Here is a 19051-nt window from a genome sequence, read left to right on the forward strand (position 1 = left end):
AAGTTAAAGATAGTGCTTCAAGTATTAAAATGAAAACTGGAAAGCGCGCAATCAATAATAAGCTTTTGAAGATGTAAATTATTGTAGGTCCAATACACAAGCAATACACATTTATAACTTTACTGGCTTATTTTGAAAGAAATAGGCATTATAATAAGTATAGGTTTGGTATAGGTAATGCTGTTTTGAATCATATTATTAATTATGTTGATATTTAAAAAAGTGATATCTAAATTTAATCGAATTTATGTGAATAATTATTAACATTCTACTTTATGCTGGATGTTATGATTGTTCATAGCACAAGAAGATACAGATAAGATCTATAAAGCAATCATTAGACCATTTTAGGGTCTAAGGTTTACGTTGAATAATATTTTTTTGAGAATATAATATGTATGTTTCAATAGTGTAGGAGCAAAAAACGAACCACAATATTGTGTGAAAGGCATTATTGATAAATTTTATCTTCTTCGGTTCGTCAATGACTCCACCAAATATTGACAATGTCAATCAATTAAAACGTAGTGATCCAGTAAGTATATAGTCTATTGAATAAAAAGTTCTAGAGTGCGTGAGTTAGTAACGTAAGATGTTTTTTCGGAAACATGTCAAGAGTCCCTAGGTAATAAACATACTAAAACCCCGGGACACTAGGAGGAGCCCCGGAGTGGGGGGAGGGGGGAAATGGGACCATTTTTTCATTTTTCGCTTAAATCTCAAAAACGGTACATGTTAGAGAAAAACTTTCAAGGAAAAGTTGAAAGGCCATAAAATTATCTACAAGTTGTACCTGAATCATTTTTTCCTATATCCTACCGTTTCTGAGTTATACGCAGTAAAAAATGATTTTCGCTCAAACAATTTCCCCATACTACACATCAATCGATCAAAAAATATTTCTTTCTTCCAAATAACTCAAATGTGCAACTTGTGACCGGTACTGATAGATTGCTCTTAATTATGTGTATAATTGGTAAAATAAACACATTCCTCCATGGAAGCCTTTAGGAGGAATCTATTGTCAAAATATTGTATTAGGGTAGTTTGAGTTACTGAACTTGATCTTTTTATTTTTTTCTTCCAAAAAACTCAAAAGTGCAACTTGTGACCGGTACAGATAGATTGCTCATAATTAGGTCTATCATTGATAAAAATACCAGATTCCACGACGGAGGCGTTTACGGGGAATTGAATTTTGATTAGGGTAGTTACTGAACTTGATCTTTTTATTTTTTTCTTCCAAAAAACTCAAAAGTGCAACTTGTGACCGGTACTGATAGATTACTCTTAATGAGATCTATAATTGGTAAAATAAACACATTCCTCCATGGAAGCCTTTAGGAGGAATCGATTGTTAAAATATTATATTAGGGTAGTTTGAGTTACTGAACTTGATCTTTTTATTTTTTTTCTTCCAAATAACTCAAATGTGCAACTTGTGACCGGTACTGATAGATTGCTCTTAATTATGTGTATAATTGGTAAAATAAACACATTCCTCCATGGAAGCCTTTAGGAGGAATCTATTGTCAAAATATTGTATTAGGGTAGTTTGAGTTACTGAACTTGATCTTTTTATTTTTTTCTTCCAAAAAACTCAAAAGTGCAACTTGTGACCGGTACAGATAGATTGCTCATAATTAGGTCTATCATTGATAAAAATACTAGATTCCACCACGGAGGCGTTTACGGGGAATTGAATTTTATTAGGGTAGTTACGATACTTGAACTTTTTATTTTTTTTCTTCCAAAAAACTCAAAAGTGCAACTTGTGTTTGGTACCTATAGATTGCTCATAATTAGGTCTATCATTGATAAAAAAACCAGATTCCACCATGGAGGCGTTTACGGGGAATTGAATTTTATTAGTGTAGTTAGTTAAAAAGTTCAAGTATCGTAACCACCCTAATAAAATTCAATACCTCCTAAACGCCTCCATGGTGGAATCTGGTTTTTTTTATCAATGATAGACCTAATTATGAGCAATCTATCGGTGTCGGTCACAAGTTGCACTTTTGAGTTTTTTCGAAGAAAAAAAATAAAAAGTTCAAGTATCGTAACTACCCTAATAAAATTCAATTCCCCGTAAACGCCTCCGTGGTGGAATCTAGTATTTTTATTAATGATAGACCTAATTATGAGCAATTTATCTGTACCGGTCACAAGTTGCACTTTTGAGTTTTTTGGAAGAAAAAAATAAAAAGATCAAGTTCAGTAACTCAAACTACCCTAATATAATAATTTGACAATCGATTCCTCCTAAAGGCTTCCATGGAGGAATGTGTTTATTTTACCAATTATAGACCTAATTATGAGCCATCTATCAGTACCGGTCACAAGTTGCACATTTGAGTTTTTTGGAAGAAAGAAATATTTTTTGATCGATTGATGTATTGTATGGGGAAATTGTTTGAGCCAAAATCATTTTTTACTGCGTATAACTCAGAAACGGTAGGATATAGGAAAAAATGATTGAGGTACAACTTGTAGATAATTTTATGGCCTTTCAACTTTTCCTTGAAAGTTTTTCTCTAACATGTACCGTTTATGAGATTTAAGCGAAAAATGAAAAAATGGACCCATTTCCCCCCTCCCCCCACTCCGGGGCTCCTCCTAGTGTCCCGGGGTTTAAGTATGTTTATTACCTAGGGACTCTTGACATGTTTCCGAAGAAACATCTTACGTTACTAACTCACGCACTCTAGACCCCCCTTGGAGGGACTCATTCAATGGACTAATATATTACTTTCCTCTATGGTAGTGATCAACCTCATTGATGTCAATGATTTTGAATTTCGGTGGAATTTCGCTACGCCAAGTATGGTAGGTAAGGGCGTATTCAGAAAGAAAGCTTGAAACTTATAAGCGCTTATCGGCGCTTGTCATGTTCATATATTTTCCTGTCAGTGCTGGTAACCCGCGCAGGAAAATATATGAACATGACAAGCGCCGATAAGCGCTTATAAGTTTCAAGCTTTCTTTCTGAATACGCCCTAATACGGGAATCTTTTGACTCTGTGGTAAGACTCTTAGGCCGGGAGATACTGACACAAAATATTGGGTCATTTGTACCAGCGCTCTGACCATCTTTTTTTATTTTTGTCACTGCGTTCTTAGACCCCTGAAGAACCGCCATACTGTTACAAATGACCCAATATTTTTTGTCAGTATCTCCCGGCCTATCTGTCAGGAGGCGTGGGTGTCAAATAAGGTTTGACGATGCAAAAATCTCCTTTGTTTCAAGGAATTTTACAAACAAAGACTAAACTATTTTTCTAATTTTTAGGAAATTTTGCTTAATGAAGTTGAGCAAAATAATTTTGCTTATATCAGGCTGGATCTTTTTGTGATTTACTGTTAGCATACCAGCAGCAACTGATGAGTAGTGAGCAACAATGCAGCTCATGGCATGCACACACTTTTACATATAAATACATAATAGTGTTAAATCAACAAGTAACTTTTTCTTAACAAGTAAGTTTTATTTTGAAACCAAAGTTTTATACTACCTGGTTTATATGAGAAAGGGTGAATAATAAATGAAAGATTGAATATTCGTATTAAGTATTTTATTGCAGGTAAATATAATAAGTAGCATAATTTACAATTCAAACGAGAAAAGGAAATATTTCTCAAATGTGCCTTGCGTATGTATGTAGTTAACAATTGTTTTTGATAATAAAATTGAAACTTACTTTCTTATTTTTATCGTTCAAATTCCGAGCCCCTCTTTGCCAACATGATTATTTCACGAAAATGATGTTCAAAGCACATGGAAATTAACATATTTTTGCAAGTATGAACTTATAAAATAATCAAAAAGACCTGACCAATAAAATCAATAATAATAATAATTTACACAATATTAATTTATAACATCACATTAGTTACTTAAATATTTCCTTTTAAAGGAAAAATCAACAAACATTGATCAGATCTTCTTGTTGATAAATGAAAAATATGCTTGATTGGAGCGATATGATATTACAATTAACAATTATAATAATATTACACTGATTGTCAAAACTAATGGTTAATCAAGCTGCAATGATTGAAATTGAAAATTGTAAGTATTATTATTTATTAGCAATAACACTGGGCAAGATATTATTAAAATACGAAAAGCAGAGAAAATAATATTTAGAACTGTACAAAAATCAACTGCAGCTTGCTACTTAATAAATTTCTACATATAACGCCTCAAAAAAAAGACACACAGATTTTCCGCATTTGTCAAAAATAAAAAACACGCTTCGAGCAAAACATAATACTTTACTACAAGACATACACCGAACTTCACAACCCTTATTTATAATACTACAACTAGTCGAATTACATAGCTAAAATTATACAAGACAGAAACTACGCTAAAATATTTAAGACTCGGGATCATTTGATACATAGGTGGACGCTTTACTGGTCTGAAAAGAAATGAAAAATTTAATGTGATGTATGAAAAATATTAATACATATAAATAAAATATAAATACATTATCTGGCCAGATTCACTATTTACTAATAAAGTGATAAAATGTTTATCTTTTTGACATTTCTCATTTGAACTGACACACAAACTAAAGTGAATAGAAGTAATTTTAGCAAAAAGATGTGCTCTATCGTTCTAACTTAGCTGGTCAAGCGTTTTTTACACAAAAATTATCAATTGAATAACGTAAACGTAAAAACGTAGTACCTAATTACCACAAATATACTTGAGAACGCGTTCTCAAATCCGTAAAAAATAAGTTATAATTCGGTATTCATTTATTGATGAAAGAAATCTGAGTACTTATTATATTAAATAAAACTAATAATTGCCACAAATTAATATCTCTTAATCACGGGAAAGTTATAGATATTAATGATGTCTAAAAAATTATCCGTTTCCTATTCACTCAAAATTGTCGATTTTTGTGCTTTATTCAGGAACATTAAATATCCGCTACTACATACATAATTTTATTTCTTAAAAATACAATAGGTAGATATGTAACAACTGTTAATGAACCTTTTTTAATAAATATAGTAAGTTCAAAAACACAAAAATGTTAAAAATAATCTCATAATAAATAAATGAATTAAATGTGAATCGTCTAATTTTCATTCCTTTTTTTCTTGTTCGCATGAGTTTTAACGCGTAAGGATGTATATGTAATGTTAAGGTTTATTTTATGTTGTCACTCTGGACACACTGCATAGAAACTTTTTATGAAAACACGTCCTTAAGCGCTAGACCGAATTTATTTAGAAGAGATTTAACATTAACCAATGCATTAAGTATAAAAAGCTAAAAATAATTTTGGATTTTACGTAAGGAAATACAGGAATAAGTATATCACTTACCTCACAACTATCATAGAATTCCATTGTAGTCTCACTATCGGGAAAATAGACAGTAACCTTCTTGTCAGCCGGTGTGTTCCTTGTGTAGTCTATACCTGACCAAGAGCATGTGTCACCAATAATCTATGGACAAAAATATATAATGAAGAAACAAGATATTATCATGTATGTCCTAAACTGTAACAGAATTAGCTATTCCAGCATATGTTTTTCTGGCCTTCTCAGATAGAAATACAAAATTTCACGAGAATCAGTCCAGCTTTTTCGGAGGAGTAATTTTATATTTATAGAGAAGAGACAGAGAAGAAGAATATTTTCCTCACCTGAAACTCTGTATCGGTGTGTATAAGCATGTCGGCGAGTATTTCGCCGGTATTGGAATCGGTGACGAGAATCTTGGGCGAGCACACGTCGTTGTCGAACAGCACTTGCACGTGCGCGTCCTTGCACGAGGTCTGCGCGCCGTCCTCCTCGATAGCCACCTCGCCGTCGCACGCGTAGTACACCGCTGACTCTTCCTCCTCCTCCTTTAATTTCATTACACACTTTTTAGACTATGAATATTATTTACTCCATATCTTATACTTTGGAGTGTACTTATGTGTTACACAATAGTACACTTAAGAGTGAGTTACACTTAAAGAGTTCTGGCAGTAATGTCGAATTGTGTTAGACGCTTTTATTGCCAAGGTAAAGGAGACAGACATCTCTTCTTCACTCCCAAACCACTGAACAAATTTGGTAAAACTTGATACACAGATAGTTAGAAACCTGAGAAAGGACATAGGTTAGGTCTTATACCGAAAATTCCACGGGACCGGGAACCATGCGGGTTTCCCTTTGACTAAGCAGGCGAAGTCCTGGACGGAAAGCTATTAAAAAATAAACCTTAATAAAAGATTCTGACAAAAAAAATTATAAATTAGTATGTCTTACTTCATTGTAATAATCTTCTGAATCACCAGCATGTTCATCATAATCGTGTTCATAATCTTCTTCATCTTCCTCATGTTCTTGTTGTTCTTCAAAATGCACTTGTTTTAGGCCTGCACTTGAATCCGAACTTTGAAATATACCATTTTGTTTATTATCATTTTCTGTACTCCTATCTCTATTTTCCGAAGTCGTACTGGATTGACCGAAAGCAGAACTCAATGAAGACATTGCTTTATCAGCTCGTGCACTGTCCTGTAGATGCTTAGGAAGTCTAAGTGGCGCAATACCTCCGGCGGGGTTTTCATTTGCTTCTTTTTCTTTGCGTATAGCTTCAGCAGCAGCTACTTGTAGTTTCTATATCAAAAAAAAAACCTCACATGACAAACTATTGATAATAATTTTTGAGATATTTGAAATCAGAAAATAACTTACCCGAACACATTCAAGTACTTTTTCCTGGAATTTAGTGGCCAAATCAACAGACTTGAAACGCACAGCAAGAGTCTCCTGTTCACCCGCGCTATCTGCGTAATTACGACCAGCCCACGTCCACGCACGATCTGAATTCTTCATGGGAAATAGCTCCAGGTCCATGAATAGCAACATATTCAATACCGCCTTGTGCACTTGTTCCCGTCTGAGTAGCAAACGATATGTTTTTCTCTCTGGATGATACAATATTTTCATTTCCCCAATACCACGTTCTTTCCATTCACGAGTTTTTTCATCGAAGCGATATAATTTACAGCGTTCGCCAAATAATTTTTCCTGTAATAATGAAATCAAAATAAAAGGAACAACATAATAAAATAGTATGTTATATGTCGCCATAATGTTATCAACTTAAATAAATACATGCCTCGTCTTCTTCCCCAGTGGTAACAACAATTTTATCTGGCAGTGGAACTATGGGCTCATAGTGCGGATCATATTCATCTTCACCAGTGGCGCTCGTATTAGATTTTTCGGCTGTATCATTACCACTTTTACCCTCCTCTTTGCCTGAAGCACTAACAAAAAGCTGTTGCCCAGCACCTTCCCATTTAAAATCGGCTTTTTCTGGAAAATAAAGGAAACATTACAAAAAGGTTATCAATTGAGAATTATTATTATCACTATTAAAAATAATCATATTATGTTATTGCTACATACTTTGAATGGCAAATTCGCTTGTACTCGAAGATAATTCTGCAAATGACAAGCAAACATCAGGTATCTTTAATGCTTCTTTGGGTTGGCCATTGTTATCAGATTTATCAATTGGTTTTGTGTCCAAATTTGCTGCTGCGAATAAACTTTTGGCCCCAACAGTGCCTTTTTCTTGGGTGTTAAAAAGGTTATGAGCTATAGACGATTTTTCACTAGTTGCAGACTTGGTAGCATCTTGAGCATTAGGATTTAAATTACCAAATGAAAAAGTAGAAGATTGGCCAAATATTCCACCTGAAGGTTTTGTTTCGTTTGTTTTTAGCACCGTTGGACCAAATAAACTTCCTTGTGATGATCCACTGAACAAATTAACTGGCTTTTGTTCATCAACAGAAAATACTGATTTTACATCAGAATCATTTGGTTCATTGCTTTTATTTAATGTAGCTTTAAATATCGATGTATTTGTTGACATGCCCGAGTTAGAGAAGATGCTTTTTTGTGAGCTGGTTGGTACATTTCCTGTTGAAGAACCAAATAAATTTTTTGGCTCGGATGACCCAAACAAACTTTTGGGTTCAGCAGACCCAAATGATACTTTCGGTGCAGTGTTCTGTTGTTCTCCAGGGGTATTTAGAGCGTTAAACTTAGGAGCGGCTAAAATAGAGCTTTTTGCACCAGTAGTAGGAGTCTGTACAAAGCCAGCACTGACAAAATTTACTGGTTTAATTGCACTACTTTCACTAGAAGTTAAGTCTGTGGAAGGTTGGTTTTTTAAAAGCCCACCAAACATGTTAAGTTTTTTTCCAGTTAATGCATTCTGCAATGTAGAGGGTGAATTATTTTCATTATAGGGACCTGTGTTTCCTAACGGTGTTTGGAAAATAGAGTTATCCATTGTCTTGTTTGAGGCTAAGGGAGTACCATAGCTACTAGAACTACTTCTTAAATTTACAACTGATGTTTTTATAGGAGTTGTTGCGTCAGCTTCATCCTTGCTGTAATCGTCAGATTGCGATTGAGATTTTATTGCAGCTTGTTCCGATTTTTCATCGTCGTCGTCACAACCTCGACAACCTTCACATGGGCTTTTATTTTTGTAGGTATAAAAGTTTTCTGGTAACATCAGTTCTTTGGCCTTTTGCTTTTCTTCAGAAGATGCTTGTATTTCAGATACAAAAATTACCTCATCCTCTTTTACAACTACATCTTTGTTTTCTACTACATCACCATATTTATTTTTGATAGCTTGATCAACTTCCTGTTTAAATTGCTGTGCAATAGCTTTATTTTGGAATCTAAGACAAAATTGTTGAAGTTGCAAATCTCCATCACTATAGTCATTGGCTGCAAACAGCCATGTTTTTTCATCTTTTGGCTTATAAATGACATCCGGAGATAAAACATGATTGAGACAAATTTTATGAACTTGTTCACGGCGCATTACAATCCTAAAACAATACAATCACGCTTAATTATTTTTCCAATAAAAACAACGCCTTCATAGCCTAATAGATGATTAATTTCTACTAAGAAACTTATCTGTAAACATACTGAGGAGTATGCAGCGGTGGGACAGTAATTAGCGTATGCGGAACTAACAGTTCAAATGTATGACATCTATAGTCGAGCCAATTGGTCTAAGATACGAATATAGATCTACATTTATTTACATACTACATTTATTATAAAATTGGTCTCATTCTATTATCACGCCGGTGAAGGTCAACCTATATTCGGATCTTAGACCAAATTTAATAGGCAACATTTGACGTCTATCAATTTTATCTTAAAAGAGAGGTAACCTGCTTAAAAACATCGATTAAAGTAAATTAATCGATACGGACTTGAAACATATGTTAATCGTACTTGAAACACATATCAATTTTAAAATTCATCAGGCGAATCCCTGTCCCAGTAATATATGTACTTTCTTTCGTAAATTTAGGGAGCAAAATAAGACAAGTATAATACATTATCAAAAAAACATGACGCATTTATTAATTTATAATGATTTTTATTCACAAGTAATCAATGCATTCGACTCTAGATGTCAGATTTCGATTTTTAGAGTAATGTCTCTGGTATTTAAAAAGAAAAAAGTTTTATTGACACAAAATTGTAGCGACGTCAGTTCTTTAATTCAGAAATTGTTTATTATGTTGAGAATGGTTTATCAGTAAAATCAAATCTTAAAATTGCTTGTATTGGTCATTATTATTATAAATATGTAATCGTAATTGAAAAAAGTAAAGCAAATTTGCAGTTCTAAAAAAACTAAATATCATGTTATTCTATGTAGATTGTAGTCGTCACTAGGTTATGTTGTTGAATTTTGTTGAACTGTCAAATGTTGCCTATTAAAATGGCTCTACTATAATGTTAATTAAATCCAGTTCTTGCATCGTGCATGAACCATTAACAATATACAACAAATATAATAAACAAAGTGTATAATTTTTAAATTAGATAATATTTTGAAATCTTACAAAGAAAGAACTAACTAACTTAACAACTAAGTTTCTTCTTATTACATTAACATTAATATTAACAAGTAGTATTCAAATTTTATTCATATAACTAGCAAAAAGTGGTGCTTTAGGAGTGTTCACGAAGATTTCTACTGAAATTGTAAAATTTAAAATTGACCGCATTTCATTTTTTATATTAACATGTAAGAAAAAATCATAAAGTAAAAAACATACCTCAACTTGCCACTGTCCTTATGTTTTAATATTTTAACATTTCCTATACCACGTTCTTTCCACTCGCTTGCAGTAAATATGAATAACTTTGCTCTGTGACCATATAGTTCTTCTTCATTTTCTTCACCAGTTACAACTTCAACCTTAAAAAAATAATAATGAGAATCAATCATGCATTGCAAATAAAACATACTGTGAACTTTACTTCAGTTTCATAGCTATCTATGATAAAAATTATATGAGGCTAATGTAATTTTTCTTCCGCATTTTCAAAAAGTAAAAAAAAATAATTAAATGTGTCATAATATTCTAACTGTTCAATATTTTTTAGATTAATACAAAATTACGTAATAAAAAAGGTACCTTATCAGGCATAGGAATTACAGGACTGAAATGTATATGGGCTCCTTCATCTTCTGACACATATTCATCATCTCCACTTTCTTCCCCTTTAATACTTTTTGGAGATTTAAGAGGACTCTTGCCTTTCACAGGTGACTTGGGCTTAAATGCAAAATCAAACGTACCACCCTCTTTTGATCCAAATGTGATTGCATTTGAAGGTGTTGGTAATAATGCTGGTTTTGGAGCAGGGAGGTCTTTTTCATTTTTATTTGAATTAATACCTGCTTGAACATCACTGCCATTCAAAGGCTTTTGAAGGCTGAATACAGAATTTTTTGAATTATCGCCAAATGCCTTAATACTGGAATCACTGTTAGGCGAAATACCAAACTTAAATGTCTGGGAAGCATTTGCGTTAAAAAGTGAGGATGTTGATACATTACTTGGTTCATTGGACTTTTGAGGTATGCCAAAAGTATATTTTGGGGTAGAGGTGTTACTGAATATGGATTTGACTTCAGTACTGTAAGAGCCTGGGTCTTTTGGACTATTACATGCTGGACATGTTTCAACATCTTTTTCATTTCTAACAAAACATTGTTTACATTCCCATGAACCTTCTTTGGGTTTAAACTTATCACCCCACCCAGATGCTATTGGCTTATTGGGAACTGATTCTTTTGTAGTTGTCACTTGAGGATTTATACCAAAATTGAATTTTGGAACATTTTCTTTGGTTACATTAGAGTCTGCCTTAGTTAAATGCGGCTCTTTAGGACTATTGCAAGCAATGCAATTTACTCCATCGCCTTGATTACGAATAAGACACTGATTACATTCCCAAGTCCCAGGTTTTGCTTTAAATTTATCACCCCATGTGGAATTAACATTTTCTTTAATATCTTGGGGCTTTGGTGTTTCACAGCAGGCACATTTTGTAAAGCTTTCTAAATTATTTGTATAACATGCAGTACATTCCCATGAACCTGGTTTTAATTTGAATTGATCACCAAATCCACTTTGGTTATTTTGTTGGGCAATATTCTTTTCTTCTTTAGCAGCTTTCATATCATCGCCTAATCGGGATTGTGCTGTTTTTACAGCATCCATAAAATCATCGCATATTTGCACGTTTTTAAAGCGTAAGCAGAAAGTTTCTGGTATTAATTCACCATCTGAAAAATCCTTGGCACACCATGTAACAGCTTTATCCATATTCGGCATCTTTTGGAAAGTCATTTCTTTTGTAACTGCATGATTACAACAAACTTTCATAATTTGTTCCCTTCTCATAAGCAAGCGTAACTTTTGATTATTATCTTTATGGACCAATAGTTTTATATTTCCTAAACCACGTTCCTTCCATTCTTTATTACTTGCATCAAATCTTAGCAATTTTGCTCTATGCTCAAATAATATTATTTCGTCTTCTTCCCCTGTTTTTTGATCAACTAGAGCTGGTAATGGTACAACTGGTTTAAAATCAACTGTTGGTTCAAATTCCTCAATAGTATCTGAAGTATTTAATTTGTGTGATGCTTCTTCGTCTTTTGGTGTGTCAGTTTTTTGGTTGGATATTGAACTGAAAACGTTGGTAAATGGAGAACTATTTGCTGGTTTAAATGTTAATCCACTGAAGACACTAACCTTGGTTGTCACCGGTTCTACTGTTTTTGTTTCCTCTTTTGCAGCTTCTGTAACTGTTTTAAATGAAGGTGTAGTACTAAACGTAAATCCTCCAATTACTGTTTTTGTTGGTTGTGATTCCTTTGTCTCAGATTTTGTTTCAGTTTTTGTCACTGTTGTGGTATTTGTGGTTTTAGTTACTTCATTTGTTTTCGTAACACTGCCGGCAATAGCTGAACTTTCAATTCGTGCTTTTTCAAAAGTGTCATAGAAGTTTCTGGCAATCTCAACAGATTTAAATCTTATACAGAATTTCTCTAGGATAACTGTTTCTTCTGCAAAGTCATTAGCAACCCAAAAGTATGCCTTAGTTTCATTTTTCATAGGTTTGATTTCCATTTCTGGTATAATTATATGGTTTGCACAAATCTTATGGATTTGTTCTCTTCTCATTAGTACTCTTACTTTTCCTGTGACATTATGTTTGAGAAGTTTCATTTCCCCTATACCTCTTTCCTTCCATTGCTTATCTATAAATCTAAATAATTTAGCACGAGCAGAAAATATTGCAGTCTCATTTTCTTCACCTGTAGTTACTTTAACTTCAGCTGGTAATGGTATAATTGGTTTAAAATCTGGACAAGGATCATAATTTTCTATTGAGGTATTGCTCCTTTCAGATAATGTCCTTGATTTATTTAAACTAGTATTTGGCGAAGACAATGTAAATACCCCATCGCCTGCAGACTTGGAAGAATCATTCAGGCCTAAGAAATTAGTATTTTGATTTGTTGTTAAAGTACCTGGCTTACTCCAACTTGAAAGAATATTGCTTGAAGAAGATGTAGTTATTGGTGTTGTCATTTTATTATTTGATGGAAAATTAAAAACTGGTGGAGCTGCTGAACTAGTTTCAGTATTAATGGGCATTGGGATTTGATAGTTGTGTGGAGTTCCTTTTATGTGTTTTTGAGGTATTGTCACGCTCAGTATTGGTGCAGGGGCAGAGGTAGTAGGCAGTGGATCGGAGGATGTTATCACTACATTCACGGGCAATGTTCGAGAGGAAGTTTTAACATCCGAAACTTGTTGAATAACCTTACTAGAAGGAATTGATGAAGAATTTGCTATTGTTGATGAAACATTTGAAATAGGAGTTACATTAGGAACGGGTTGAACTACAGCAGGAGTAGGTGGTATTGTAGGTGGAATCAACTGAGAAACATCAAGGTACATTTGGTCAGGAGTTTGATAAACACCTGGATAATTCACTGGGGCTCTGTTTGGCTCGAACATGGTTGCTGCACCAGGGACTGTAGGATTTTGGGTTAGTTGAGAGTATTGATTATATAGATTATAAAGATTTTGACCATACAAATGATATGGATTAGGTGGTACTGGAAATGGGGGTACTAATCTTTGCGTGAATGGAGGCATAACTTGGGGTGTAGCAAATGGCATCTGATTCCCGAAAGTAGACGCATTTTCATTTGCCCTGTATTCTTCATCCAGGTTATAAAGATCACTTTCGTTGAGGGTCTGTTCTGAAGATGATTTCTTTAACTTGTTGACTTCTTTTTTTAGTTCAGCAATTTGTTTTTTCAAATCAGCAACATCTTTACATTCATTTCTACATTCAGAAACTTGATCCTTAACTTGGTCAACTGATATTTTTAGAAGCTTAAATTGTTCCGTAGTATTTTCTATATTTGAATGAATAGTATTTATAATTTGATTTCCTAATTTTCTGTTTTCATCAAACCAATTCTTTGTTTGTTCCATAAAATCATCTATAGTTGAGTCTCTTTTTTGAAGATTTTTTATCTGTTTCTCAATTCTATCAAACAGATGCGGATCAATATTAGTGTTTTCGAAAACTTGTGAATCTAAAGCTGTACGATAATTTGTTGAATTCATATTTGATAACTGTTTACTTGACTGTTTTGGAGTAGAACTTAGATTGCGACTAAATTGAGAAATGTTTTTGGGGACTAAAGGAACATTTTCAATTTCAGATACATTCTCATCAGAAGAATATCTTCTATCGCCATCATTCAAAAGCGAAACTGACAAATTTTTGTCTATCTTGCCAAGACTAGATTCTGTATTTTCAATTAAGTCTTGGATGTATGAATACAATGGCAATGTTTTATAAGATTCTTTTTCCTTAATTGTTTCTAGTGCTTTGTAAGCATAAAGTTTGGCTTTACCTAATAATGTTGCATATTTGGAATTAATTTCGTTAAATTTTGATGTGCTCTTTTCTTCATCTGCCAGTTTTTTGTATGATTCACTAAGATAATAAAAACTATCTGCAGTAGTTAAATCAGATAATATTTCAATAGCTTTTACATACTCACATTCATTGTAATGGCTTAAAGCTACAAAAAGCTTACTCTCTTGCAATAGCATATTTAAACCTTTATTATCAAATTCTTTGTGTGTATAATCAAATAATCTCTGTGCTGGTAATTTGATAACAGATTTACTTTTCAACTTTTCTAAAAGTGGTATTGCTGAGGTGTAATATAATTTTGCCCTAGATTCATATACATTTTTCTCTTCAAGTGATGCAAGTTGAGACAGTTTATCAAATATACATCCAAGAGTACATAACAGTTCAGGATCTAGGCCATGGTTGTCAATACATCTTACAACCTCAATTCCTCTGGTTAGTGTTGAACGGATATCCGTATATTCCGTACCCAGTTCATTTTGACTGAATTTATATGCACAATCCCACCACTTAATCTGTGGCAGTGAGCAGAGCAGGTCTGTTATGTTAGCCGGTATGATAATTGGGGCATCAGCTGGAATATAATTAAGTTTACTTTTTTGCTTTTGAGCAGTTATAGCAGCACTGTATAGAAAAGCTAAAATGTCTAACTTGTTTAATGTCTCTGGACCACAAGTTGTCATTGTTGGTTTAAGCATATCAAATATGGTACATTTGAAATCAGCAAAGTCATTGTAATTTATTAATATCCACACAAAATGGTGTAGTGAATTTGGATACTGTTTTTGAGCATCAATATCATATCCTTGTATTTCTACTTTTCTAGGAAGTCTTAATGCTGGAGCATTAAAGAAATTAGATGTGAGATATGACACTGCTTTGTTTTTGTCTCCACTAGAAAATAAGTTGTCATAAATTTTATCTTTCCAATTTTTTCCAGAACAAAATTGGGATATTTGATTTAAAAATAACTGGGTTTTATCGTGGTGGTTAGCAAAGATGAAGTAACCAGATTGTGAACACCTATAAGTTCCTTCAAGGTACCATCGTAATACAGCTATTCTTTGTTTTTCTGATGCACCAGTAAGCCAATTAACATTGGGACTTATAGGTGATGATTGCCATGAATTGAGCATTAATATTGAAGATAATTTTGTAGCATCATGCCAGTTCAATTGATCTTTTTTAGCTTTTTTCAATATAAAAGTTGCTGCTAGGAATGAGAATTGGGCACGGTGATGTTGTAATAGACTAGTATGAAATTCAGCTAACCCTGGTGTAGGACCAGCTTTTGTTACACTGGCAATTGATTGATCATAGTCATTAAGAAGTTCTCTAGATTCAATTAGACTTTTGCACTGACCTTGCGGTACCTCCGTGAGACTCAGTGTACAAAGCCTCTCCTTGACAGTCAGTAATAGAAGTTGAAATAACCAATCATTACTCTTATTGGAATTGCGTTTGAGAACTTCAGACATGGTTTCATACCATGCAAAGTTATTCAAAAATGGTGGTTTTGCAAACTCCACATTACAGCAATGGTCAAATGCTTCCTTTATTTTATTGGTATCCAAATAATGCTTCAATAAGCGAAAATGAAGAACTGCATCTTTAGGCCTAGCCAAAAGTTCTGACGTTAGAAGTTTGGTCAATGCTTCAGGATCAGGATTAGCGACGGTAAGAAGTTTTTCTCTTAATTTAAATGTAACTGGATGTTTTGGAAATGTAGCTTCTGCTTTTTCACACCAGTACTTTGCTCTTCCAGCGTCAATACTAGTATCATCATCAACTAGGATTGCACAAACTGAAAAAGTTATTTAATTATTAGTATACATCATAGTAACAAGAAAATACAATACAAAATTATGTGAATCTTTATAAAAAAAAAAGATATATTTGTTTTCCTAAAAACATTGTATGTACCACTAATCTTAAATGCAAGATTTCACCTACTCTTAAGCAACACTATAGGTTATGAGTGTTTGAATATGTGTGAATAAATTTTTTTCTTCAATTCAACAGACTTCAGACACACAATTGAAAAAATGTAATAAGTTCCATTTTATTATATTTAATTATGGCAAATACCACAATTCAGGTGAAGTAAAAGAATACTTACTATCTAAAATAATACTTGTTTGAGCTGGGTCTAAATCAAGTGAAATTTTAAATTCTTCAAAAGCTCTGTCTTTGCATCCCATTTTTTGAAAAGTTTGGCCGAGAAGTTTGTGGGCTGCTGCATTGTTAGCTTTGTGGGTAAGGTATTGTTCCACATATTTTTGGCAGCTTCCGTAGTCGCCCACTTCAAAATATAACCGCGCGATTGAGTATGCTCGGGCTTTGAACTAAAACCAAAATAATATTATTTACTTTCATCGTAATATGATTTATAAATGAGTTAAACTTTAGTATGTACTCACATCTTTCAGCGATAATTTCGACATTAGTTTTTCCACGTGTATGTCAACATCTTTTTTGTTTTTATACATTTTTACCAACAAACAAGTATTTTAAAACAAGATAATTCTTTAAAATTACAATATTATATGAAATAAAACACATGGATCAGAAAACGGAAAATGCTGTTACACTTCATCACTAGGTATCTCGAAAGCGCAAAAAGAGTTTTATGACAGTTAAGCCGTGTGTGGCCTGCATACAAATATAGAAGTTCTAAATCAAAATAAGCATATCGTAAGCGACTTTTATAACGTTTTGCATCACAAAAATACAATTTAATAACGTTTATTTTAATATTTTATTGTAATACATCACAAAATAAATCACTGCTATTAAAAAGTATAATAAAAAATTCTATATTTATATCTTTGACATTCTAGAATCTAGATCCATCCATTGATAGTATTTAAAGTAACTGGCAACATTTTTGTTTTAAAGAAACGTTGAATTTGAATTTTCTTAGCTTGTTTATAATATTTATTTATTTTTATTACTACAAGCTCCGCGAGTTAAGCCCTAGACCTCCGCTACCGTGGATGGTGAACAAAACCATCATCATTCACGTGTCATTCACATTTTACACATTCTAAAACAAAAACTTCGTCCGAAGGTAGTATCGTCCGAGATCGTCCGTATATTTATCACAATTAATATACAACAAAATGGTCATACCAAACTATTCACCTATTAATCAATTCAATTTTATTCGTCGAATTCAATGACTAGAAACTCTATTAGCATTAACGGCGCCGTTTAACCTCCCTGCTAGTGGTCAGATATTATTTTGCAGTCAAAAGTTTTTATAATAGGAAGTTTAGGACATCCTCGGAGGATATGTTACGAGATTTGAAATATTAATATGTTAAACGATCTATATTTTATTCGTTGATAATATCTACACCCGCTGATTCATAACATTCATAATTTTCATTATCTGATTTAGATCAATGATATTTTATGTATAGATACGTTATATACTCACAATATATCCAAAAAAAATGCTTCATATGCAGTGTCAGGCACACACAAATACAATTTTCATTTTACTTAATTTATTACATTGACAGACTGTATAAGAGAGATGGCTCTAATAAAATGATATAAATAAAAAAGACAAAGATAGTTTGTCACTTCCGCGCAGGTGTAAGCAAAAGTCATAAGAATTCACCAATTAAATATAAATAAACAAATAGTTGCCATGGTAATTGGCATAGATAAACGACACAGAAGGTTCAATGTTATAGATGTTAGGTTTCCTGCACAAGTAAATAAATGTGACAATTTTATTTACTATTTTATGATTATTATGATGTCGTATTAAAATGAAAAAAAAAATAAAAAACTTTTTTGGAGATATAACTGTATTAAGTATTTATTACTAGCTGTGGTGTTCGTTTAAGTCATCATCATTTCACCCGATAATCACCCACTGCTGAGCATACTGCATATAGTCCTCCTTATAGAACTCCATAAGGACCGATCTTACGCTATTCGTTTCAAGGCAGTTCCCGAAACCCGTACAGGGTCATCACTCCAACTTGTAGGATAATTATAATAATAGTGGTGCCTAGATGAAAAAAAAGGATGAAATAAAAGAAAGGATGAAGTATAAGCCTTTTTTATCTAAAACACAAATAAAATTTATGTTCAATAGCTATTTACAGAAAAGCAAATAGCCTTTTTCGTCAGTAGCGATAATCTTTTCTTCAATGTATACGTATATTCAACATCATTTTTGCAAACAAACATTTTTGCCATCACGATTTCATTGTATATAATAAATAGATATATTTGTTAATTATATGCACTGTGTGGATTTAAATTTTAAATATAAAATTAATCAAGTATTTACCCAAATCGAAATTAATAAAATAACCGTTCTATTTTCAATAATCGTATCTACATGATAATCTTTGAACACAGTGTACGCTAGCTTTGTCACACTAGTGATTGAAGCAATGTTTTATCCCTTTCATTATTTCAATACACGTGTCAAGCAAGTGTCATTAATAAAGAATTGTAAATTGTTATTTTTACTCTTAAACTGTAATAATTTAATATATTTTGCTGTGATATGATATTCCTTTATCTTTCTTTATTTTTTTGCACGAATACGTGCACTTTCTGAACACACAGGAAGGCATTTTCGACAACTTTAATGTACCTATAGGCACATGCGCTCACTGGGACCGGTGACAATCTGACTGATTGCATTGGTCCCAAATAGGACCAATTCACGGAATCAGTT

At 32.9% G+C, this 19051-nt stretch overlaps 1 protein-coding gene across 1 annotated transcript; it reads right to left on the reverse strand.

The window, feature by feature from the left end:
- Positions 1 to 3557: 3557 nt before the first annotated feature.
- Positions 3558 to 16938, reverse strand: Nup358 (nucleoporin 358). Its single transcript, XM_090119766.1, has 11 exons — positions 16764 to 16938; positions 16463 to 16688; positions 10500 to 16147; positions 10137 to 10279; positions 7435 to 8882; positions 7142 to 7341; positions 6715 to 7050; positions 6283 to 6636; positions 5670 to 5873; positions 5347 to 5469; positions 3558 to 4424 (listed from the first exon to the last, which is right to left on the reverse strand). The coding sequence occupies exons 1-11, from the start codon at positions 16830 to 16832 to the stop codon at positions 4380 to 4382; spliced, it is 8796 nt and encodes a 2931-aa protein (XP_089975892.1). The 5' UTR covers positions 16833 to 16938; the 3' UTR covers positions 3558 to 4379.
- Between the last annotated feature and the right edge of the window lie 2113 nt (positions 16939 to 19051).

The sequence above is a fragment of the Colias eurytheme genome, chromosome 3 (assembly GCF_061535395.1).
Source record: "Colias eurytheme isolate Ceu_HAF_F1 chromosome 3, ilColEury1 Martin Lab GWU primary, whole genome shotgun sequence".
NCBI lineage: Eukaryota > Metazoa > Arthropoda > Insecta > Lepidoptera > Pieridae > Colias > Colias eurytheme.

Bases quoted from the DNA above. Each gene is read 5' to 3' on its own strand.
- Nup358 (XM_090119766.1), bottom strand. From the start codon at position 16,832: ATGTATAAAAACAAAAAAGATGTTGACATACACGTGGAAAAACTAATG. The intron at 8,883-10,136 runs GTATGTTTTTTA...GTATTGTTTTAG, and splicing joins AAGGACAGTGGCAAGTTGAG to GATTGTAATGCGCCGTGAAC. The intron at 5,874-6,282 runs GTAAGACATACT...ATGAAATTAAAG, and splicing joins CAGAAGATTATTACAATGAA to GAGGAGGAGGAAGAGTCAGC.